Here is a 25,348-nt window from a genome sequence, read left to right on the forward strand (position 1 = left end):
TGAGGGAACAGACATGCAATGTCTAAAACACCCCTACGGCTTAGGGATTCCTCATCATTCTTTTAAGCAAGGGTCACAAATCTGCAATTACTAGCAAAATGATGGGAGTTCATTTAGTAAAAGTTGATGAGGGCATCTTTGGTTTTGCTCCCCTCCCCAGCTTCCCATCACAAAACTGCTAGGAGCCACAACAAAGAAGGCAAGAATCAATGTTCTTGTTGGTATCTAAAGCACTGAAATTTAGCAAAACAGCTCCAAACCCTTAGCAAGGTGTTTCTGGAGCACTTAGGGTTGATCATATACAAACATAGTAAGAGACGGTCCTCTCAGATGTAAACTTGCTCATTGATACTCTAGGTATTCTGGTTAGTCATGTTAGGTAAGGAGGAGATGCACACATGTGTCTTCTCCTCACAGAAGTATGAGTATGAAGGATGGTCCCCACATCTCACAGGGCAGGTAGTTTTCTTTTCAGGGCTATAAAAAACTTTGTGGCAGCAACTGCATTACTGCTGGATCTTCCAGGAAGCCTTGTCAAAGTCTACATAAATATTACCTCTCTTGACCCTTTTCTGTTGTATTTGCTGTCGTTTTGCTATGTGACTGTACTGATAGCATGGGCACTCACTACCAGTAGAGGAATACCTGTTAGTCTGTAAAGTTGTGGGCAATCAAAACTCTAGCCATCTCCTACTGGTAGGAATCCATCATGGTATGGTAATTTAGACAATTGTATGACATGGTGTTTACAATGCATACAATTTCAAAAATAAGTTATTGATCTCCTTATAGTCCTATATGGATTTATCATTGTTACCTAATGCTCTTTGTGGATTCCATTTTAACACTGAAACATGAAGTTCACTATTTCACTCTCTTTTTCAAAGGTTTGGACACATGACCAAAATGGAGACCTCTCATCTACAAAAAGGGAGACATCTGAGCCATTAGGACACCCATGAGGCTGGAAATGTACCCAACTAACAGGGACAACTTCCATATCTAGGAGAGTGCAGACTGGAATGGACCCTGCCTGCCCCACAGGAATAACTCCTATTGATCGTGCTTCCATTAAGTGCAATGCCTTTGTTTACATGGACTTTGGCCACATCCAGTTATAAAAGCAGCATTTTTTTACCTTCTTGCTGGAATATATGGGTAAATAAAGCTCTTACACTGAATACTAATGACAAGCCTAACTTAAAAAATGAAAGGCAACAGCCTCAGCGACAGAGAGGTTATGTTCTAAGATAATGCAAACTAAATATTGGAGTTTCTAACAAAGTGAAGTACCAGCAATCACTGCATATAATTTCTGTTCACTAAGCCTAAAACTCTTACTAGGGCTCCTTATCTCTGAGGCATTAAATCCTAGACCAGTGCTCAGTAAAACAGCTGAAATCCACTAATTTAAAAGAGTAGCAACTTCCACTTGATTTTCTCTCTCCTGTGGCTTGTTCCAAGAATGGAGATCAATAGCTGACCCTTTGACTTTGCATTTAAATGCCAGATAATTAAATTGTGTTATGCTGAAATGATGAAGTGATGAATTCTGGGGAGAGGAAGATGTATCTCAGCTATGTATCATTTGCAAACCACACTGAAGTAGGACACTCAGCAAAGAAGAGAACTCTGTAGTATAGTAGCCCTTTAATTACAGTATTTTTCTAATTTTTTCTACTCAGCTGTAGTAGATGTAATAAAGAAGGATGTAATATGTAATATTATGTAATATTAATGTAATTTTTAAATTATGTAATATTTATGTAATTTATGCAATGTAATAAAGAAGGATGATTATTTAAACATCTACTGTGAGTAGAAAATAAAAAAAACATCTGTAAAAGAGCCTCAAAACACATCTAGGTATTACTGAATGACAAAAAACTAAATGATGGTGATTTTTTTTTTTCCTTTTCCATTGGTCAATTAAACTTTTAAATAAATATACTTGAAAAGAATACTAAAAATCCAAAAAATCTATGTGCTAATCAGCAAATCTGACCTATTGCATCACCCCAGCAAAGGAATTTCAGCCTAGAGTTCTTGCCTTGAGCCAAAAATTTGTTGTTTAAGGGACTTTCTTCATTCCTTTCATACAAAGACTGTGGCTTCAGCATAGGTCAGAAAAGTCTGGTCTCTTAAAACAGACTAACATTGATGAAGGTATGTGGGATTTTGTTCTTTTTCTGTCTTGTTGATGAGCCAATTCAAACCTTTTAAAGGGACTGCAGTAGGGCTCTCCAAATGCACGTAATAATAAAGCACTGTTTTTATTGAACAAGTCCAGTTAAAAGTTGAAAGTAATAATGTGGCCCTTGATGAGTACATATGCTGGACTGAGGCCTTGTTCAGTCACCTGAGGTCTCATGTTACTTCTGTTGCAGCACCCTAGCAATGCTGATTTGTTGTCCGCTACAAGCTTTTTAGCTGCACCACTCACCCTTTGTTAGAGCAAACAAGTTGATTAATGGCAATGTTATGCACACAGCAACTGAAGCCCAGAAAACAAACTCCCCAGACTTGATTCTTTCTTCTCCAGGAGGGAAAAATGTCTATCTGGTAGTGGAAACAACAGATCCAAGTGCATCTACAGGGAAGGTGCAATTAAGGTACCAACAGAAGCACAAGTTTTCCATTATAGACTCCTGTCTGGATCCTTCCTGTGCTACCTCAGAACTGCTCAGTCTGTTACCCAGCCCACTCTGCAAACCCAGAACAGCTCCAGATCAGACATTTGACTGATAGCAGCTCCATGGGAGTTCTGTACTATGACACTCCTTGGCATCCCATCCTTCTTTGGCCCACTCTTTACAGTGGACAAAAACACTACAGTCTAACTATAGGACACTTGCACCTCTCTTTCCAATCTGAGAATTTCTCTTTGTGAAGCCCAGGATTATGTGCCAACAGAGCTCACAGGCTCTCAAGCCATTCATTCTCAGTGGTGTGGTCATTGCATAGAGAAATTATGTATGTAGCAGAATTAACCAATAGGTTAATATTAGATTAAACTCATAGATCAAATGGCAGGAACCAAAAATGGCATACAGTGACTTCTTAATGTGATAACTTTTTTCACAAGATTCTTTCACAAACATATCTCCATGGATAAAAACTTGAACCTGAAGATACTCACAGTGCAAGAATGTTTGAAATCAAACTGAAACTTCATAAACCATCCCTGTCTGTACAGTGACCACAGGAACGACCTCTGCAGTGGTTTAGACTGCTTTCAGTGAAAATCTACCTCACAAATTTTTACTTGTGGTGGCTTTCAAAAAAATTTGCACAGTAATGTTCATGATCTGTGGTTAGACAATGGAAATATTTTAAGTGGGAGAGCAATTAAATAGGTAATGACCAATTATATTAATCTGGTGTGAACTGTGAGTGAATTCATGCTGAAATTGGGAAACTTTGGCTCCATGAGCTCTGCCCAGCAGTTGCATGACTAGCTGCAAAGAAGGACTCATATGACCTCATGAATCAGTCTTTTCTCTGTTGACATATCAATGACTTTTTTATTATTCTATTCTATTAAAAACAGGATAATGCTTGTAAAAGCAAAGATTATCAAATTAATGAAAGGCTGTCCTGCTATGCAAAATAACAGACTAAAGGATTATTCATCTAATCTGAGACCTGCACTTTATTTATCTGAGTTCTGGAAGACGATGAATGTCATTTGCCTCCAACTGAAGTGCACATACTTTGGCACAAACAGACCTTGCGGGTAAGTTATGACATTTCATGTGCACAGCAGCTCCCAGGATTTGGGGACAGGATGAGATTTCATTTTGCTAGAAGCCAAGCAAACAGAAGTTAGTGAAGTTGTCTTTGGCTGTAATTGTGAAATGTCTCCTTGTGAACTTTTGACCGGTTCAATCAACAACATCACAGTAACACAGCATGCCTGAAACATGGGGCTTCAGCATCTATAAGCACAGCTAAAGCTGTAAAGCTAAGTGAAAAACCTGATATTAAGAGTTTATTGCAACTGTGTGGAAGAAAGAGGGAGTGGGATTTCCTGTTATTTTATTCTCATTATGGCTGGATTCTTTGCCAGAAAGCAAGGTGGTGTTGAAGTAGTTTATGAGCAGCATCTGCCAATGGCCATATTGAGCATCCAGCTTCAGTGAACAGGCAGCTCTGGAAAGTAGTTTTATGGGCTGATAATCAAAAACTAGATCTGTTGCTTGACACAAGGCAGCTACCATTCAAGGTATACATAAAACTATTGCATACACACTAAAATCTTCTGCTCAGGTTGTTAAACCACCCTCCCTGTTTAAACAAAGCTTCAGGTTTTTTGTATACCATAGAGGAATTAGATTATATTGTAACAGTTCTAAACTGCCCACTTTTAAAACAGGTAAACTTTTTAGAAAAAACAATTTTCAATTCAACATTCAACTCTTGCAAGTCTCATTTACATGTTCTATTTTGTAAATGCTTTCCCTGTTTATTTTGCATCTCCTTGCAGCCCCCTCAACCACAGCTGTATGAAAAGGAAAAAAGAGCACAAGTTACCTGCTCCTTTCTAGTTCCAGCTTTTTTCAGTCTTTTCTATGTGTCTCTACAAATGTTTTAAGCACATACCCATGCAGGCCTCATTCTCATATCAAATCAGAAAATAAGTACGAGAAGGTTTTCAGCACTTCTCTCGTTAACACCCAGGGTGTGACACAGCCTAAGCGCAGCTCAGCTGCTGTGACCACCCCGCCCTCCTGCCCGTTTGATGTCGGTTTTGAGGAGAGCGGGCGCAGCTCTGAGGGAGGCGGCCCCACCAGCTGCGCCTGACGTGTCAGGTCACAGCGTAGGAGAGAGGCCACGGCCAGGGCTGGGACTCCATGAATGGAGCATTTGCTGCATTGTGGAGGATCCAAGTCACGAGCCAACTGTCTGAGTATGACTCTGGATGTGAGACGTAACTAAAAAGCTGAGATCTTACGTAGAACGCAGACATATTTCAAAGACAACTTTGCCAAGGGCATCTTGATATATATAACATACCTTTCAAAAATAGAGAGGTGTTTTCAAAAAACTATCTTACTACGGACTCACAGAGAGTAATCAACTGGATTCCCTTTTTCATGAGCAAATACTTCTTTTCCTACTTTTCCATCTCAAAAGTAGTATTGAAGGACACATCTATACTATTTTAAAATTTCTAAAATATGCCATGGCCCCTTTAGCAGCTCTGTCTTCCTTTGCCTACTGCACCCATGTCTTCATTGCTTGCCTTTACAGAGCACTCTGTAAAGTGTTAAAACTCTGTTAAACCCAGTTACGTGTCATTGCAGAATATGGTTTATTTGTATGAATGATGCCACAAGGGCTGCCCAACAGCCACCATTTTCTCTGTAAGGATTTAAAAACCTTATTCACATGTAAACCATTTCACCTTGTGAGAGATCAATGATTCTTTAGCAGAAATTCTCAATTCTATGAGTCCATATATGTCAGGTAAAAATTCAGTAGCTGTAAATGTAGGCAAGCTGTAGTAGAAAGGTCCCTATTACTTCCCAAAATATAAATTCCTAGTGCTCCAGCACATTTATTGCTGCTCTTCTACACTTGTTTGATTAAGTGTGCAGATCTATTCTCTAACAGACCTGCTCTTCTGGGTGAGGAGAGGAAATCCACTGGTCTTTCTGGATTTCTGAGGTGGAGCACCCATTTCCTGTTTGCAGGAAATTAGTTGACCACATTTAACACGCCTGACGCACAGGGGCTAATGAAGTACTCTAAAATACAGGATCTCATTGTGGCCAGATTTTTTCAGGAGAAGATTCCTGGGATAGGGGACTTCTATGAAATATAATAGGAATTGCACCATTACAATGGAATTCTAGAAGACATCAGTGTCATGTAAGTCTGCAGGCTAGTTCCAAAACCCTAGGCACAGGATATAATTTTTACTTTGAAAAAGATCACAGATTCCCTGCTGTTCTTACTTCCATTTGGACTCCTGCTTAATCTAAATCTAAAGTCCTAAATCTGAGGACCACAAAATTATTTGAACCTTATTTCCTGTCCATATTCCTAGCTCTTGCTGAGCACAATTCTGGCAACCTTGGGTCTTGGGCTGAGATTCAAGAATTGCAATATGCAGAACAGCGAGGTTCATAAACTTGAGTAATTGGGAGGTTCTGTTACAACAGACAGACTGTGAATAAACCCAAAGAAAACAGGAATTGCAGCTTCATGAGTTGTGGTGTTGTACCCTGACTTAGCTTTGAGGGATTGAGATGATCCAATCATTGCTGTTGCAGCTTGACAGTGCCAAATGGGACAGCTTATTATTCATCCCAAAAGATGTGATGCACAAGTACTTTGAACTTGATTTTCAGCCAATTTGTTGGAACTTGCTTCTGCTTTCTTTTTAAAATTAGTTTTTAGAGCTCAATTTTAGAATTTGTGAGTAATGGACAAATAAGAGAAAAACTTAGATCTTAGAAAAAATGACTCATCATTACACTGCACAAAAGCAGGTATGTGTTTAGCATTTTTTTCAGAAGAGAAATACCTCAGCACTGTGAAGTTAGCTGTCTGCATGCTCATCAAGGTGTGTTTTATAATTAGAAGAGTCAAGCACAAGACTGACCTAGGAACGTAGGACTCTTTTTACATATTAAAAAAAATAGATATTAAAAAACCAAAGGTGGTCTGATTTCCAAGTGAGAAACATCTGTGCAGTGAAAATTACTGTTGCTCTTACTGTGTTAGTCTGTGAAACCACAATATATGTACTCAAATGAAAAAAGTACCAGCACAGTCACTTCTTCATAAAGGGAATACACCTTACAGACCTTACACGGCACTGATGAATGGTACAGCCTCCTTAGAACTATTTGATTAAGGAAACAGTCATGTGATAATGTGGATTTCTTTGCAAATGAGACTGGAACTCAGTTCCTCTACAGCATTCAAAGAAGAAAAACTATCAAGCACACCAATCACATCAGCTCCATCAGTGTTTCTGTAACAAATTTGTGTAAACCTCTAAGAAAGCAATTTGCATGTCAGCACTAGAAAGACAGCTTATACCGAATGAGTTTGAGTCTCCTGCAAACAACAGTGGTCATATCCAAGTGACAGTGTATATTATCATCTTTCCAAGGATACTCCACACACAGAACCAGAGCTGGCTCTTGGAAAGAAGCTTTCAGCAAACATTTGGACAGAAGTTCAGCAGAGGTATGGAATGTTTTTCCAAACTAATTAGTCTGTAATTCACCTGCAAATGCTAACCTTAGGACCACAAGCTGATGACATAACCTCAGAAACTACAGCTGCTTTTTCAAGAATTCATTACAAAAGCAAAGCACCAGCCAGATAACATTCTCTCAGAATATTTTTGTAACTTATTATATTCTTGATGACAAAAAATAAATTTTAGTAATTTTTGCCTTAAAGACAAAACTTAATCTAGTGATTTGTACAATCAAGGGGAACTAGTCTCTTGCATGTAGAAATTAAATTATGTTCCTGTAAACAATCTGTAAGAACACCAGTCAGGATTCTTTTTTTCACTGAGAAGTTTGATGTTAGACTGAGAGGAGGGAAGTACTCAAATCCTTATGAATCTATCAAACATGGTGAAAAGATGAGCTAGGATTTTTTCATTTTACAGAGTCCTAAAGCTTCAAGGAATGAACACCAGCCTATTAAATAATCTCATTTGAAATTATAAGGAAGAGAAAAGGAAGTATCAAGTAAAAGACATGGGTTTAAAACAGCCTATTATCACAGAGGTGATTTTGTTTTGATAAGGTCACTGATATTGGTTTCTCCAGAGGCCATACTGCTCAGAAAAATCACATTCAGAAATGCAGATAAAACAGACGAGTTCTACATGACTTTTTACCAGTAAGCAGTGTTAGCAAAAAGTCTCTAAAATGTGTAGCCCTTCACCATGCAAGCCCTTTTGGTATGAGTAGGGTGAGAGTTTATCCTTGGAGAGGAAAGCTGCATTTGCTTAGTCCACATTGCTTACTGGAAACTTCAGCCAATTACTGCAGTAGGGTAACAAGCAGAATCACAAAATGTTCTGTTCTTTTTGTTGTCCTTTTTTTTTTTTTTTTTTAAAGAACACCCCTTTGGGGACTGACTGAAACTTTTCTTAGAAGATACTGGTGCTGAACATCTGTACTTTGACAAGCAGTGTTTAAAAGCTGTTTCTCATTACACTTTTGTCTCTGCACTATATAGTTAGAGCTTTGTAAATTATCACTTTAGTATAAGGTATCTGACAGTCATGTTCCTAAACACATTTCATCTGCACGTCCCAGTTGTAGAAGTCTGGGACAAGGTTCATGGTAAGACGTTTGTGCCAGTTGTTGTACAATATTTGCTTACATCTGTGAGCGCAGCAAAAGTAACACTGTCATCTGCCTGACCACTTCATTCTCTGAAAGTGACCAATGACACTTTTTAATTAAAATGGCTCCCCAGAAGTTACACTGCTACATTTGCACTCCAAGCTCCACCGGATGTTGGCTTAAATCATATCTGATTTGGTCAGTGAGGTGGTGCCCTTAATGATATTATCCTGCAAACTGAAAGGAGATGCCAACACAACAAAACTCACTCAAGCTGAAGGAAAATGTGGAAAACTGGTGTAAATCTTTCAGCATGGTAATTACCTCGATCTTGTGTTGTATCTGAACTCGTTTGCAGATGAGATGTTAAGAAAGCTGTGGAGTTCCTAAAGTTTGAATGACGAGTAACATTGTTCTCACAACTTTCAGCTATGCTCCTCATAAGGTTACTGTTCCAGACCCCCCCCCCCCCACAAACTCTGGCAGTCATTTGAAAACCTCCAGCTCTTACCTGAGCTGCAGAATCCCTTGCAACAGTGCAAGGGATTCGGCAGTGCAGGTAAGAGCTAGAGGTTTTGGGCACAGGGAGAATTCTCCCTCCAGGTTCCACTATTTGAGCAATGCTGAGTTAATCTACCAAGTTGTGACAGCCTATTCCCCTTTCAAAGTCTCAGCAGCGCATGGAGGAGCAGCAGAATCAGAGTCAGGGTTCACTAAAAGTTATATTTAACTGTGCAAACCCACTTTTATGTGTATTATTAATGCAATGCTATATATATGCATATTACATTTGCAGGTGGTGGGTTAGGAAGAGGTTTCTTTCCCAATGAAACACAAGATTCTGTGCTTAAAAAACCCCATGTGTGTTTCCTTGTTAGGGACACTGAGAGTTGTTTTTTTTTAAGACAAGTGGTAGGTGATTAGCTAGAGATAGTCTTACCTCATATCATACAGCTTGAAGTAAAACTGATTCTATTAAATTCACACCTAGCATCTACTAAAATTAGTAATCAGTAATTAGAATTACTTTACCTCATGATCAAATTCTACATCTTCTTCGTCATTTGAAAAAAAAAAAAAAGAGCTTTTTTGATACATTTCTTATAGACCTGTTTATGCTAGTAACATGTAGGGTACCTCCTACTTATGTAGGGGTACCTATAAATTCCAAAGTATTTGCTTTTCTGGTTGCCCACATATTTGCTAATACATTTCTATTTAAGCTAGAATTTGGTTCCAAATGTTGCCAGTCTGAGTAATTCTTAAATGCCAGTGAGAAGAATTCAGTAGTTTTCAGTGATGAAAGCTGGGGGAAATAGATGGTGTAAATATGGTACATCTTTGCATAAAGGGCAAAATATATATCAATGAGAATCCAATCTGAAAGTAATCCTTTGGGGTATTTAAGAAATTCAGTTTTGTTTTGGCCATGTTAGGAGAATTCAGAAGACATATTTACAAATACATCCTGAATTTATTATACAGTCATGCTAAAAATTCTATTGGCACTGCTTGTATAGATATATATATACAGCAAATGGAAGTTTCCATTGACTTTGAGGGGCTTTCAGTGCTCTGAAAGCATAAGAAAGCTGCACACAATTTACATAGGGCTTGGAAAATATATCAATCACCAGAACAATCAAAAATTGCCATGGCCCCCATGTATTAATGCTCATCTGCAGTCCTTCTGCTGGCATTTAAAAGAGATTGCAAATTAAAATTCAGTAAGCCCCTACATATAAATAACAAAAATTAGTCCATGGTTCTGTGAGGTTTTAGCAGCATCTCTGTTCTATTTGTTATACCAGAATAAGGCCTAAATTACTAGATTAAAAATGTAGGAAAGCACTATATTCAACTGGGAGTTTTGCAAGAATGTAAAATAGTCTCTGAAGTCCCAGTCTAGTATGTAAATTTGTACCAATGTAATTTCATTTGTTTACCCTGAAAATGCAAAATAAATATTTTCCTGATCTATCAACAAACAGCTCATAATTTCACCAAAAATTTGCAGGAAACATCTGAAAATGTACTAATCTTTCTCAGCTGCCTCCATTCTAAGTTCCTGTAGTGGAAATACTGACGGTTGTTTACTTTAAAAAAGCTCAATACATCACTTCTGACTGCTTTACCTCACCTGATCTTACTCTGGAAGAATTAGCATTTCTGCTGCTCTCCTTCACCAGCTTTAAAAGCTACTGTTGAAGGTAGTAAGGCCATAACTAGCATGCCCATTCTGCTTGGGTATTTATTGTCAAGGGATATTCTAGCTAGCTGCAGGACCGAGGCAGATGGAAAGATGCAAAACATGCAGCAGCAATACTGTTCTTTCATATGACTTTTTCAAGGTCCTCTATTCCAAAAACTCATATAACTTATAACCAAATAATAGAGAGTGGTCTGGTAGGAATATAGTGTGCAATAAATCTAAGATAGCTTATTGGTCCATTGACTGTAACATCAGCAGATACCCAGTCACCAGTATTTTGCCTATATTTCCTGAGAGCACTACAAAAGGACTGTAAGTGATTACAGCAAATCTTTTCCTTGCACTAGAGGTCATTTCAGGATATGCTTACTTTAGTACCATTTGACTTGTGCCAAGTTCGTGGTTAGTAAATGCTTTTTATGTTTAGGCTGCAAAAAAGCTTCTGAGGTCGTTTTTCTAAAAGTAACCACAACGGTGGCAATCTGAACTTTTAAAATTTTTCTTTTATATTAAGTGGAGGCCCTGTAAGATCTGCTGAATCTGCAAGACCTGAAAAATACAGGATATGTGTGTCTGACTTCAGTGCCTGCACTTAAATAACCCACATTGTCTAGCTATTGTTAAACTGAAAACAGCAAGATAATGATCTCACTGCCCATGCAAATCTACCTCATAAAAGCCAAGTGGGTAACAAAGGGAAAAAAGTATACCTATAGAAATTCTACAGAAAGGACCCTTCAAAAGTTGTCCTGCATTTGAACAGCAGAGTATTTTTTTGGCTCTGTCAGCACCAACTACTAGACAGCTGATCCAAGATTTGAAGGGGGTGGGCGGAAGTTGGAACATGCTTAAACTTAAAAAACAGAACTAGAAACCACATGTCCAATATAAACAAGTTCCAGGTTTCTGGTCTTGGATGTGCCATAAGCATGTTCAGCCAGACAATAACACAATGGAACAGTTGTTTTAAATGTTTAAAGGTGCTTTCTTTTCAGATGAAATCCAATTGTGAGTTTGTTTCATAAGGAATTTCAGTTTACCAAAAGGTTTGTTTATGCAAAACTTCTGTCAGATACACTTTCCAGTGTCTTGCAGAGAAATGCTACTGCAGGAAAGTCTTCTGCAGATCATTCTGAACACTCTTGTCCATAGGGCTGTGATTAATTTCTAATACAAACATAGCAATCAATTGCAACTGTCCATTCATTAAAAACCTTGCCTGCCAGTTTATTCCCGACTGTTTGTAAGACCTAGGTCTTGCCGCTGAGAAGGAAAGTGCTACAACCAGTGCCTAGGTTGAGGAAAACAACTGGAGAGTCATCCCTCTTCACTACTTCCAATAGTAATAGGTTTCATTACGCTGGCCCTATGTCCCACTTCCATGCTAAATGAAAAATGGTTTGTGGAAAGAGAAGTCTGTGATGTTTCTGATTTTTCATTAGACACATACTTGTAACAATGATAAGTACAGTTTTAGACACATAGTTGTAACAATGATAAGTACAGTTTTACTTTAAGTGATTTTTACCTACAATATCTAAATTCTGTTGTTACCAGAAACTTTATTTCTGTGTCTTCTGCATGATTAATACCTCCACAAAGACTGAGGAGAAAGACGGGGAAAAGGAAATAAAGGGAAGCCTTTCACAGAGAAACCTGTATAACCATCAGCACAGGTAGTTCCCCGTAACAGCTAATATTAATCAAGTGCGTGGTAAATACAGATGTCATCCAGCTGGATTCTCCATGCAACTAATTTAGCCCTAACTCTTTTGCAGCTGAATCTTACTATTCAGTCTTGAAGCGGCCACGGAAAAGGAGTGAGTAGGAATTGTTCTACTTTTCTTCCTGACTTCAGGTTCTTTTGAAACATGTTTTAAAATTTGCTTACTCTTTAAGAAGTTTATGCCCTGTGTTTATTTCAAAGACTTTTATATTAAAAAACTTATAGCATATATATTTTTTTTGTTCTCTTCAATGAACACAGATTTTTTGATCCAGGTTTAAAATCAATACTTTTAAATAAGAATTTTAGTCTTGAGAATTGCATTGTAGGGGGAGGACTCAGGCAGGACTTTGAGGGAAATTGTTCTATGTTTTCTACTGACTTTTTTTATATGTTGAAATTTTCTTAGAGGAAGTAAGAAAGGAGTTGCAGAGCACTTTCAGAGGAAACACAAACAATGCATTGAAAATCTGTATTGTTTTAAAAAATACAGGCTTATTAAGAGTTAAGATTATCAGTTTTCAGAAAAAAAGTAGCAGGCTGCTGAAGTTCCTAACACTGAAAAAGAAGGCTGTTGCCTTAGGCTGGAAAGACAAATGTTTTGTGAGGCTGATATTTGAATCTGCCAGAAGCCATCATTTGGGCCCATCTCAGAAAAAAACCCAAAAAACTTATAGAAAATGTTTTGATGCACTCAGCAAAGTAAGGAGTGGAAGGCACTTAAGGGACACAGCAGCCTAGAGGCACCTTGCAGCTTTTGGATAATCTGGGTGTATGCTAATGAGACTGAAGGAAGCATTCAGAGCCTACGAGTTGTTTCTAACTTTTAACACAAGAAATCAAACCCAGGAGGCCCAACAAGCAGAGGGACAAATTCATTTAGTCTGTCTTTTTGCCTTTGGGAAATCTGTGCTAGGGAAAGGCCTTTTCAATTTCCTCTGGCATCCTGTCCAGAGGGAGTGCAGCTCTCCGTAAGTCCCGGTATGCAGAGCAGCCAAACTGGCAGCTCAGGAGGAAGGATTGAAGCACCAGCACCACTCATTTCATCCTGCTGTAGACAAGAGCTGTCTGCAGTCCTCCTTTACACTCCTCTTGAGTAGCACAGAAGGCCCTAGGTTGAGTTTCTTCTCTTGTAATCTTTTCCTTCAAAGCCTTGGGTCTTCACCAACTCTGCCTACCTGCTACACACATACACATATATGCCTTCAAGAGTCACTGTGTGCCTAGAGACAAGTTAAACCTCAGCCAGGTCTAGTCCATGGGTTTTTATTTAACTACCTATGGTTCTGGTAATCAGCAGGTGCTAAAACGGAAGATAAAGTTTATTTTTATGATAGAAAAACTTGCTTCTTACATTGGTTAATTAGTTTCTACACACAGGGATGGCATCTTTATTCACAACTTAAGGGAAGCTGTGCTTTACTGTTTTGTTTTGAATTAACATAGTGTGACCAAATCAGACTTACTAGAACTGAAAGTGAAATCCAAACCTCTATTTAAAACAGGTAATTTGTACTTTACATAAAGGCCTCTTTACCAGCCTGAACACAGACCATATACTCCTCCTGTTTGTCCAGCCTGTTATGCTCTTGTCATACTTGTCACAGCAAGGTCTGATTGCTTTATTCTCAGATTGTTTTCAAATACCAATTACTAAGACTCCAGGCTGAGACTGGTGCCCAGTTCTCCTTAACTTCTGCTGATTTGTGCAGACTCATTTAATTCTGATGACTGACTGAAAAGCTGTTTCTGTGTTATGATGTGCTGCTTAGTGCTTAGAACTAGTAAGTTTAGAAGGACAGTTTAAAGAAGTTAAATTAAGGTTTATTTTGTGTTTTCTCTGCATTCCTGATGGTGATGGAGATGGCTAAAATCTTGAGAGGTCACAATGATTTGGTGGGGAGCTGCAATGCATAGGATTCTTGTGATTCCTGCTCAAAATGCCATTGTTTTTTTCTCTATGTATAGATGTGTAATACAATGCAATAAACTGGGACTCTCTACAGTCTCTCAGAACACAGTGGACCTGGACAAGGCTCTGTAAGATTGTAGCCTGTAGATTGCTATTAGGCTCTGTACTGTCTCCCTTCTACCACTGGTGCATCAAGAGACTAACTGGTTTCCAGTAACTCCAGAAAATGTGCTGAAAACCTTTGTGCTGAAAACCTGCTTAGATGAAGGGGAATTCTGTCATGTGAATTATTTATCTGATTTTTTGTAAGTCCTTTGTGTTTAGGAATTTTCTCAGTGGAGAGGATTTTTAAAATCCGTGCATCAATGAAACTTTTCTTTATCAGTGGGGTCAGTATAGCTTAGGATAAATGGGGGTGCTGCCTCTGTGGACCACAACAGAGCTTCCGAGATCCACAGGAAAAGTATTTGGACTTGACAACTACCCACTGACACTAAATATAACCTTCTGGTAAACATTAAAACTTCAAGGGCTTTGTGGCTGATGATCATGTTGAACTCCAGGACATTCAGTGAGAGACTAGAGTGGAAAACAAACATGAAAAGAAACATAGGGGGATGGGAACTTTGAAAGCTTGTGGAGAGAACAGAGAAGATTTTGGTGGTTTTTTTTTTTTTGCCTGGTTCAAGGGTTTCCAGTGTAATAAAGCTGAAGTATTCATAAGGCTGAGACAGGTTAACCAGTAATGTACAAAAAAAGCTCACAAGAAACTGTGAATTGCTCCAGCACATTTTGTCCTAACAGGAGTACTAAAAAACACTGTACACTGAGTAATGAACAAAAAGCAGATGCTCTTGGCATTTCCATCTTGGTTCTTCTGCTTTAAATAGGACAATTAGCATCCTCTGCACTATGGTTTTTACGTCATGTATATAAGCTCTGATATCTGGCTATAATTATCAGAAGGATTTCACACAGAGCACCAAACAGCTGGAAAATAGTATCAGCTCTCAGTCCCTATCAATGTGGGCTGGATTTGATACAATAATACTTGGAAGGTTCTTTATCTCTTTGACATAAGCTCAAGGATCTGGTCTATCCTTCCTAACACCATGAAGACCAAAACCTTTACTTTCTCAGCAAAGTAACAGACAAGGACAAGCAAGTTTCTAAAGCAGATCATAAACTGTTTTTTCAAGTATCTCTTGCATGATCATCCATTATCTTCTAGCCTGCAATGCTGTCCTCAGCCTTCAGGTCACCCCTAAATACCAGCTCATCTAGTCTTACAGCACATGGAAGAAGTTCTGCTCCATAGCAGAAGTTTTGACCACTCTTAGCAAACATGGTTGGGACTTAGTTGGATAGGTGTTTAAAGCAGCTTCCATGTGTAGCTGGGGCACTTTCACCACTGCTCTGTGAGGTGGATAGCCATCACCCTGTCTATCTGACAGCTGGGCAGACTGATGTGTTACTTGACTAGTTCAGGATGACTAGAAAGCAGAGAAGACCCAAAGCCCTCGTTCTAAAGCAGTAAAACACCAATGTGTTTGTAAGAACAATCATTTACCAGTGCTGGAAGTGATCACTTTCTCTGTTAGTTTAACTCTTCTTGTCTTACAAACTTTTTTCAAGGCTGTAACAACTTCTTTTAAAGATAGAAAAAAAAATGCAAACATCTTAGAAAATATTCTGCAAGGAGAGTAAGAGACATTTAAGCCTGTTTAAAACTCAATCTAAACAGAGACAGACCTGTTGCCAGTGAGGAGGGAAACTTGGCAGCTTTGCTTAAAGCTTCCCACACAGACACTGGAGACGAAAGAAAACAAAGAAGCTGTAGTCCCTGAGGGTCCTGCCACTCCCTGGGCAAAAACAGTCCCTTCCCTGCTTTTCCTTTAGCTCTCAGACACACATGTGCTCTCTTAGTGCCATTAGTACAGCAATAACCAGTTGAGCCCTACAGTCGTGGAAAAAATACAGGAAATGAAGAGTTAAAAAAAAAAAAGGGAAAAGAGAAAAAAAAAAAGAGAGAACTTGGAGGCGAGCCAGCGTCCCCGAATGACTCCGCTCTGCCGGCAGCCTGGAGCGACACTCCCCGCCGGCCCTGCCCTCCCTCCTCTCCCCGCAGGGCGGGCATGCCAAGCCCTCCTCTCTTTATCAGGGCTGGAGTTCCCCTTCTTGGTCTCTGGTTGGAAACCCAGAAACGTTTCTAAATTTATCTTTCCCTTTCAGGACAATGGCAAATGCCAGCAATAAGAGAGCAAAAGAACTGAAAATTAATGGAGACAATTCCCTGCAAGCCGAGTGGAAACACCTTTTCTGTATAACTCCCAAGGCGGCAAAAAGCAGTTACACAGTGCAAAGCAGGACAGGCTGCCTGGGGTGCCAGGAACACACTGTTCCTTTGGCTGTGTGCCACAGGGAATTGTCCATCCATATGCTCAAATTTGATGGGGCTTTCTTCTCTCCCACAGAGAGCAAAGCATACCATCAAACTAGACTGGCTCTTACTTTATCTCAGGAAGGCAACAGGAAAAGCTGAAGGCATGCTGAAAGTAAGGCCAGCATGGGTGAGGCTGACACCTCAGAGCTAAAACTGCTCAGGAGTTGTGTCATGTTTAATTCTGAGGATCTCTTTCTTACTGCTCTTTTTGAGAGAATTGACCATACATCTTAGCAAACTAATTTGCCATCTGAAATTACTCAGTGGAACGTCTTGCACAAGTCTGCTCTAGTCGGTGTGGTGCCTCCACACATGTGCTATGATTGGTGCCTTCAGCAGAGACTGGACTCCTCAATTTTTGGTGTCCACTTTCTGACTGGAAGCCATCCTGTTTCCCAGCACCAGGCAGAGGCGTGAGGTGTGGCAAGTCATGGGGCCTATTTCAAGATGGCCCTCCTAATACTTTCAGTGCAACTTTCTCAAGGCTTGCAAGACTTCCATTTTTTCTGTGGGTGCATCTCATAAATTACAGTAGCAACAAAAAAGTGCTCAGCCTTCACCAAGAAGTAAGCACTGAACACTGATGAGTACAAGTTATGGGTTGCATTCAAATGTTTTTTTCTTTTGAATTTGGTTCTACCCAGCTGCCGAAAGCATTTTAGACACTGCCCATATCCCCCTCTCTCCTCACTCATGGTGTCTCCTTGCAACTCGTGTTCAGCCTCTCATCTACCTTCTGCTTACTCCAGCTTTCACAAAGTGTCTGCTGAAAAAAACAGATACACAGCCATGTAGGTGCCTCTAGAACATTTAATTTAAAAATATCAAGAGTACTGATACTTGCATGGGAAGTGATAAGCTGGTATAAAGAGAGGGACTGGAGCAGGGAGTAGGGAAAATGGGGAGGTAAGAAGTACTGGAAAGGGAAGTAGAAGACACACAGAACAAGAAGGCCAGCAGCTAAAAATTACAGCTTGGTACAATCCACACAGGTGACCCGCATGCCATTCCCTATGACATTAATAAAAAAGGGCAACATTAGCTTTGAATCTATGCCCAGTAAGGGTTTATTCCCAGAGGGGTTTTTTTTGTTGTTGCTGTTTGGTTTTCCCAAGCTTGAGTTCCGAGAGGTGAAACCATAACAGTGGCCAAATAAAAGTTTGTTTGGTTTTGTTTTTCATTTTAATTACCAAGCTGTAACAAATAAATCTCTGGCTGGATTGTAACTAACCTGTATGGGTCCTTAGATGAGCTTTAAGATGGGAAGATTTGCCATAAACTTTTTCACACCCCACATAGTGGCATTTGTGCTTTTTCTGGGGTGATCCAGGGTCAGTCCAGCTTCTTATGCGTTTGTTCTTTTGTCTGGGGCTTGGTTCATTTACTGCAGCCAGGCTAGTAGGTGTGGCTGCTCTTTCTCCTCCGCTCTTACCAGCTGAAGACAGACTTTCTTCCCCAAACTCCTTAGGAGCAATAGAAATGTGTATTTGTTCTGTTATATCAAGCGTCTCTGTTTTTTCCGTCCTTAGAGCAGGTGAGTTTGGGACATGCTGGTTCAGATCTGCTAAAATGCTAGCCACCACAAGTAATGATGATCCATTGTCTTTCCCGGTTTCTCTGACTTCCCGTCTATCTTCTCCATTGGATGAAGGAAGTATTGCTGCATCAGGTTGGGGATCAGGCTCCCCTTTAGGACTATGGATAACAGCACGACTTGACATAGAAACAAGGCACTCTGCTGCAAAATGATCCACATATGCTGCTGTTGCCATTTTTCATAAGTTTAAAAAGAAATCCAAACAGACGAAGACAAAAAAAAACAAACCCAACACAACAGCGCTCTTTCCCTTTTTAAAAAGATTACTCAAGCACACTTTTCCCTCCCTTATTTCTTAGGATCGGTTTGTAGGAGTAAAGGCTGATATCGCAGCCATCAAACCCACACTTTGTTCGTGACGATCACACCCAGCTTCTCACTAAATCGAAAAAGCGTTGGCGGTCCAATGGAAGAGAAAAAGAACAGCAGATAGATCCTGGCACTGGCAGCTTGTTGCTCGGAGAATGGACTAGTGCCGTTTTCTCAAGAAGGCAACGAGCTGGCGATGCGGTCTCGCAGCCCTCCCATCGCGCTGTGACAGCGGACCCGGCGCTCCCCGTTATCGCTGCCCGGAGCCGCCCGGACCCCGCGGGGCGTGGCCTGGGGAACATCTGGGCGTGACGTCAGCGCGGGGCCGCAGCCCGCGCCAGCAGGTGGGCGGCGCGCGCGGGGGGCAGCGCCCGCCGGCGGGAGCAGGCGCGCGATTGGCTGGCGGCGCGCGCGGCCGGCACCCTCCGCCCCCGCCGCGGCCGCAGCGCGCAGGGCGGCGCGCGCGGACCCCTCCGCCAGCCCTGGGCGCGGCCGGGGAGCTCCCGCGCCTTTGGCTGCCTCCCGTGCGCACTCTGACGTACGCGAGCGATTCGGTAACACCCGTGTTAGAGCTGCACTGCGAGGGACAATTTAACAGGCGCTGAACTTTACAAGATGAAAACGTGGTGAAGTTGGAACTGGCACAAGTGACAGGAAGGAGCGAGGCTGCACGGTTTGGTCCGCAGCTCCACAGATGGAGCTCGCGTGTGGATTTTAATGGGTTGTGACATGTTTAACCAACTGCCAGGGAACACACTTGGAATCACCTTCCTGTCACAACTCTAGCACTCCGCAGCCTCGGAATTATTTAAAAGTACAAACGCAAATTCCTTGGGTTTCATTATTATTCTCTGCTTGTAAAAAATACAGCTCGACCAGTTTTATAGAGATTAATGCCTGAATCAAGGAGTTGTATGTGTAATTTATCGAGTAGAAGAAATGCATCTGAATGGAAATCTGAAAGCACTTGTGACACCTATTACCTTTTGCTGGAACATGTTTCTCCAGAGTAATTCCTATGAAATTCATGTCTTTAGCAAAGACTTTTTTTTTTTTTCTCTGAGACAGAGATGATCAGAGGAGGGGTGCATTGGAAGTCCTTCTTTCTGGAGGAAAAGTTTTGTGGAGTTTGAGACAGTGTGAGTGGAAGTGAACATCTGTTCCAGAAACCCAAACAGTTTTGCTGCTAGGTTGAGCAAAAAGTTGGTTTCATACATGTGAAAATACCACATTCAGGAGTAAAGACTGCTTATGCTACCAGTGTGCTTTGTGAAAAAATGGAATTTATGTCCCCAGGCAGCACTGCCCCTCAGGGCCAGGTTCATGGGGTAACCAGCCACAGTGCCCCCATGTCTGCTCAGAACAGGGCAGCTTGTGGTGCAGTCTCTGTAGCAAAGAGAGAAATAAGGTACACCCAGTGCAGGAGGATGTGGTTTAATGCTGAATTGAGACAGAACATTTTGATGCAACTATACTGTACTATACCATTTGTTCTGAGCAGATCTACAGGAAATGTTAATACATTCCCAAATAAAAAGGTTGAGTTTGGGACTTACATATTAGATGAAAAAGGAATTCTGTGGAAAACATCTTTAAAAGAAATATTAGTTGTGCTTAAGCTCAGACTCCTTCTTGAGAGAGAATTGCTTAAGCAGACCTACCTGGCGGTTCTTTAGTAGTAGATTCTGAGAAGAAACCCTGCAGCTCTTTCAGCGTGAGAAGAAACAGGGGAGATTTTCAGGTAAATAAGGAAAGGGCAATACTTAAGCACAAGTTCTCAGACTTAACTCTGGGATCAAGGACATCGATCAGAAAATGTACAGTGAAAGGGAGATCTGGACTATTCTGGTTGCCAGCCACAGCAGGCTCTGATGGGGATTCTAGAGGCTCCCTGTTATTCTCTGTACCCTCAGCGCCGCTGGGCCCCTCTCCTACCGCCTCTCCTCGACGCTCTCTCACCCCGTCACGCGTTGTTCTGGTCGAGATCTTTCCCGCTGTGTAGCAGTAGCTTTCCCGGGGTCGGAAGGGCCGGTGTGGCCGGTCCCCGGCCGGACAGAAGTGCTGCCACAGCCGACAGGGATTTCGCAGACCTCGGGCGTTCCCGCCCTCAGCGCGGCCCTGCCCGCCGGGCGGGGAGAACCCCTTGGCAGAGACGAGAGCTGTGATTGGCTGCCCCGGCCCCCTCGGAGCGGTCCGGCCAATGGGGAAGGCGCTTATAGTGTGCGAGGCTGCCCTCGTCCAGGTGTTCGCGCGCGCCGGGCGGGCGGCGGTCACGTCCCTGCGGCCAGGGGCTCTGTGCGAGACAATCGGCTGCTGTGCGTGGTTTGTGTTCTTGGCGTGGGCGGGCAGAACACGGCTCACCCCATTCCTGCCAGCGGAGAGCGGCGCAGCGTCGTGTGCACGGCCAGGCCCGATGGCAGAGGCGGCTGTGAGCGGGCCATGGCTGGTACAGCTGGTGGCCGGGAGAGGGGCGGGCCTTCTTTTTCAGGTGATCTGTTGGATTCAGGCCTTGTCCTCATAGCAGCTGCAGTGCCTTTGAAGTAAAACCAGCGGCCGTACCAAGTTCCCCATGGTCCATGGCCTCTCCCGTTGTTCTGCCGGTGTGTGCTGGGGTTAGTACCGGGCTGGGAACGTGGCACAGCGGCGTTCGGGGCGGGGGCTTAGGGGAGGTTTGCTTGGGTGAGAACTTGCTCCTTCTTTGGTTGGGTGAGCCCTGTGAGCTGCCTTCTTCATTTGGGAAAGAGTAATGTTATAAAGATTACTTTTAATAGAAAAGCTTTTATATACAAAAGAAAAGTTAATGGTATTCAGTAGATGGGGTTCATATATTGCTCTCTCTTAAATCATAGCTATGAACAAAAGTGCACTTCTGACTTTCTAATAGCTCACTAGAAGTAAAAAAAAAAAAAGTAATGTCTTGCACGCAGTTAGTGTGAAAGTCACTATTGCTGCATGTGTAAGAGCAGGGTGTGCAGTAAGTGTATTTGTCACCTAGACGTATTTCCAGCTGCCCAGTGGGACCAGCTTTGGCTTCAGTGCAGGACAGCAAATCTCAAATGCAGCTGTGGGAACCAACAGTAATAAATAACCTCCCTGTAAGTAGCAGGGGTAGGGGGTCTGTCTGCTTTGCAGGGAACTTCAGTCATTACATGAGATCCCTAGAACAAAAACAATTTATGGAAAATCACTAGACAAAATACTGTGCCCATTGATCAACTCCTTCTTATAATGATACATATTTACCTGCCTATAAGTTCATGGATAATTTTTGCATGTTATTTTTTCTGATTAACTAGAAAAGTGAATTCTGTAAGTACACAGTAAATCTTGAATTCACCTGTGGTGAACATCTTATACCTGACTTGTTCTTACCAAAGGAGGTGAATTTTGAAACCGAGATTACAAAAAAAGTAATAAAAATAGATCCTACCTTCTTATTTTATTTTCTTACTTGAGTATATTGTTGATGTGTTCTTAACACAGACTAAGGTGAGAATTTTTCCCTCTGTTATGGCACTATTTTTCTATCCGCTCAAGAAATACAGCCTGTTTTTTGGCAGAGGTTTTTAATATTTATTGCTTTCTTATTACATCAGTTAGAGTTTTGTTCAGCTACAAGTGCATAGCAGCAGAATAATTTTACATGAATCCACCCTGGTTTGCCCTTCCCAAAATAGCTTATTGTTTTAATTTACAGGAATAAGGAACTCTTAAGTGCTTTGTGAAATGGAAATAGTTTTATGGACTTTGTTAACAGGAACTTTAAACAGAATAAAACAAAGTCCTTCTACAAATGCCAAACTGATGGCATGGCCAAAATAAAGAAATAATTGAGCTCTAGCAACATTTTTTATAACTGGTGCAAAAACTGTTATTCCAATTAAAAGTTTGCTGTAAACCAAATAATAGTGGAAGACTGCAACATGCAAAATTGGGCTATCTGAAGGAAGAATTTTATGAGTGGGAAATATGAGGAATTTTATCTGAGAGAAATTAGTTTACTATTTGGAAGAACATGATAAGATCTAAACATGCCGTTTATTTATATTTATTTATAGTGGTAGATATTTCATCAGCACTTTGCATGAGTTTGCTCAGTAATTTTTTCTCTTTTCATACACTTCTGTTTTAGATCCAGTGAGTGAGATGCAAGAAGTGTTAGCTACCTGAGTTCTGTGGACTTCAGGGAAATGACATTATTTTATATCATCTCAGGAAGCTCTGTTTGAGAACAGGGAAAGGAAAAGGCCACATAGCTGCTCTTCCTGTTTCAGTTCCTACAAAGCATCTGTAAGATGAAAAGATGTAGTTTCATTTTATTTTGTGTATGTAAACAGTTCCTTTTCCAATAAAACAGAAGAAACAAGGAAAAAGGAAACAGAAAATAGCAGATATCTCTGCCTGTGTTCTTGCAGTACTTGTAGCCACAATCCTATACTTTGACAGAATCCATCAGTCTGTACTGAGGCTTTCCTTAGTGGTTTCATGGCTTGAGGGGGGGCTCTGGAAAGAAAAGGGAATAAAAGGGGATGGAATTATAAAGCCTATGGCCTGCAGCTTTCTCAAAGATAAGCTTGCCTAACACTCTGTTTTGTTGGTATCAGGTTAGTAATAATTCGGAAGGGCAGAAGATAGGAAGAGAAGGAGGCAATGAACAGGTAGGTTCTTGCCAGAAGTGAGCCACACTCTCCCCTGAATGCTTGCACGGAGTTGTTTTTACCAGGGGTCCTGCTGTCTCAATAAAAGAGTGAGTATCAGATATTCATCTTCAGAATCCCTTTAGCTCATTTGAATTTGGACACATCACTGTGTTACATCAAGTAATTGCTTGAATGTCTGTCAACATTAATAAGTCTCCAGTTGTTAAAGTCTTGGTAAAATAATAAAAATGCTCTAGTGGCTTACATTTGGCAGTCCTTTTGCAGAAGGTGGAGGTAAGGCTTAAATATTTAAAAAGTCAGGAAGCCATTTTTACCTGTGAGTCAGCAACTTTGGCATTTCAGAAACTCAGTAAGAAGCTTTGGAGGGCTGAGAATGCACTGTAAGCTCTAGTGAAAGCAGTGTGCTCTGTCACTGAGCTCCCTGGACTGGCTGTGACAGGAATCCAAAATGCCAGAGTATTGCCCATTGTGCTGTTGTAAGTAATGATTGCACACAAAATAGGAGAATGTATTGGCATGGCAGTGATAATAGTATAATTTGGAAAGTAAACTCTGAAATAAAAAAAACTGATATTTAAGAAGTATTTTGATACTTTCAGAACATAAAAGAGATTGTGTTCTCTGTTATTTTCTCTGATTGTGTTCACAATAGTTTGTGCTATTGTGTGTGCTGTGGAAAAGTGAGTTTAATAGAAATGTAAGTACAGTCTTGCATTGAGCAGTGATTGAAAGGTGTATTTTTTTTTTTTAGCTGTTCATTTCTGCAGTAGGAAACTGAAGTGACCAGTATGGCAATGTAAGGGGCAGGGAAATTGAGAGTCCCAACTGGGCTCCCTTCCACGGGTCTGAGGAAATTGGTATTCACTGGGTAATATTGTATCTTTGTGGAAAATGCTGAAACCTGAGAAACAAAAGGAAGTGCATTTGTTGTTCAGTGCTTAGTCCTTTTCTGTCACAAAGCATGAAATGATAGCTTAGATCTTAGACATGAGCAATGACATTGTATGCAAACTGAATCAATTTTAATGGATTTTTTGAGAGAACACAATGACACTATCCACAGAATCATCAAAGTCACTGTGTGTGTAAATAATGCATGTGAATTTCTAAGTGGCAACATTGATTGGGGTCTGTGGGGTGCCTTACATGCTCATAAGGTTCTGTGGCTTCTGGGCATTACCCCTTCCATACTGGAAAGCCCAGAGGCAGAAGTCAAGCACTCCTTTGTGAGTAGCAAACTGAAATTTTGTTAGCTGAAATTCAGTTTCTGCTTCAGCTGTCAGACATTGCACTGATCTCAGCAGATCACAGGAGACACCTGCAATTGCTATGCTCATAGCATTCTTTCTTACAGGCAACCTCTGAGACAGCTGTGATCAAAAAAAAATCTTGTATGAGGCTGAAAAAGACTATTTCTCTAGTTTCTTTCAGCCAGGAAGCAGGAGAAGAGGACTTCAAGGTGCTAGTGCTGTTTCTTGCAACAACGATGAGCTGGTTATCATCAAATCTGACAGTGATCAACATCACTAAATACACCAAGCAGGCCTGCTCCACGGTGTGCCTGACCTCTGCAGCTGGGGCACAAGATTCTTGGTTCATTTCCAGATCCAGACCTGCTTTTCTGCTGTGGTGAGACCTCTGAAGTGGTGACCCACAACTAAACATTCAGGATTTTTGCTGTTGATTTCCTTTTTTATCTTCCTTTTACCTTTCTATCTTCTAATTTCCATAAGGTTGCTGTTCATCCTACCTTACAGAAGAGCAATTCATTGGGAGCCAAGCTGTAGGTAAGTGGTCTGTAACACACTGTGAAAAAACTTCCAAGTGAAGGAGTTATGTTTGGTGGCCAGTGGTTCTGAGATATCTAATCATAAATCAGCAACTGCACCAGTAAAGGACCTTCTAACTGTTGATGTAAAATCTTAAGAATATTAGGAATTGCAAATTTCCTGCCATAAGAAAATCACAGAACTTGAAAGTATGACATGAAGTTGTGTCTGTTATGTGGTGATGAATATGGTCAGAAGAAGACAAGAACTTATTTTAAATGCAACATCAAGTTGAATAAGGCTTACCGAAGAAAAGGAGAATATTCAAGTTAAGGTACAGCAAATATGGGAAGGTAAAACATAAAATAATTACTACTTCTATTTTCACTCTG

At 40.9% G+C, this 25,348-nt stretch overlaps 1 protein-coding gene across 1 annotated transcript in view; it reads right to left on the reverse strand.

Moving 5' to 3' along the window:
* The window catches only part of KLF13 (KLF transcription factor 13), a 33,229-nt gene extending 14,392 nt beyond the window's left edge, over positions 1-18,837 (reverse strand). Inside the window, exon 1 of the mRNA XM_054642207.2 lies at positions 17,852-18,837. Coding sequence (XP_054498182.1) covers positions 17,852-18,392 — 541 coding nt within the window. The 5' untranslated portion in view covers positions 18,393-18,837. The remainder of the gene's footprint in view (positions 1-17,851) is intronic.
* Between the last annotated feature and the right edge of the window lie 6,511 nt (positions 18,838-25,348).

Source organism: Agelaius phoeniceus, chromosome 13 (assembly GCF_051311805.1).
Source record: "Agelaius phoeniceus isolate bAgePho1 chromosome 13, bAgePho1.hap1, whole genome shotgun sequence".
In the NCBI taxonomy this organism is placed as follows: Eukaryota; Metazoa; Chordata; class Aves; order Passeriformes; family Icteridae; genus Agelaius; species Agelaius phoeniceus.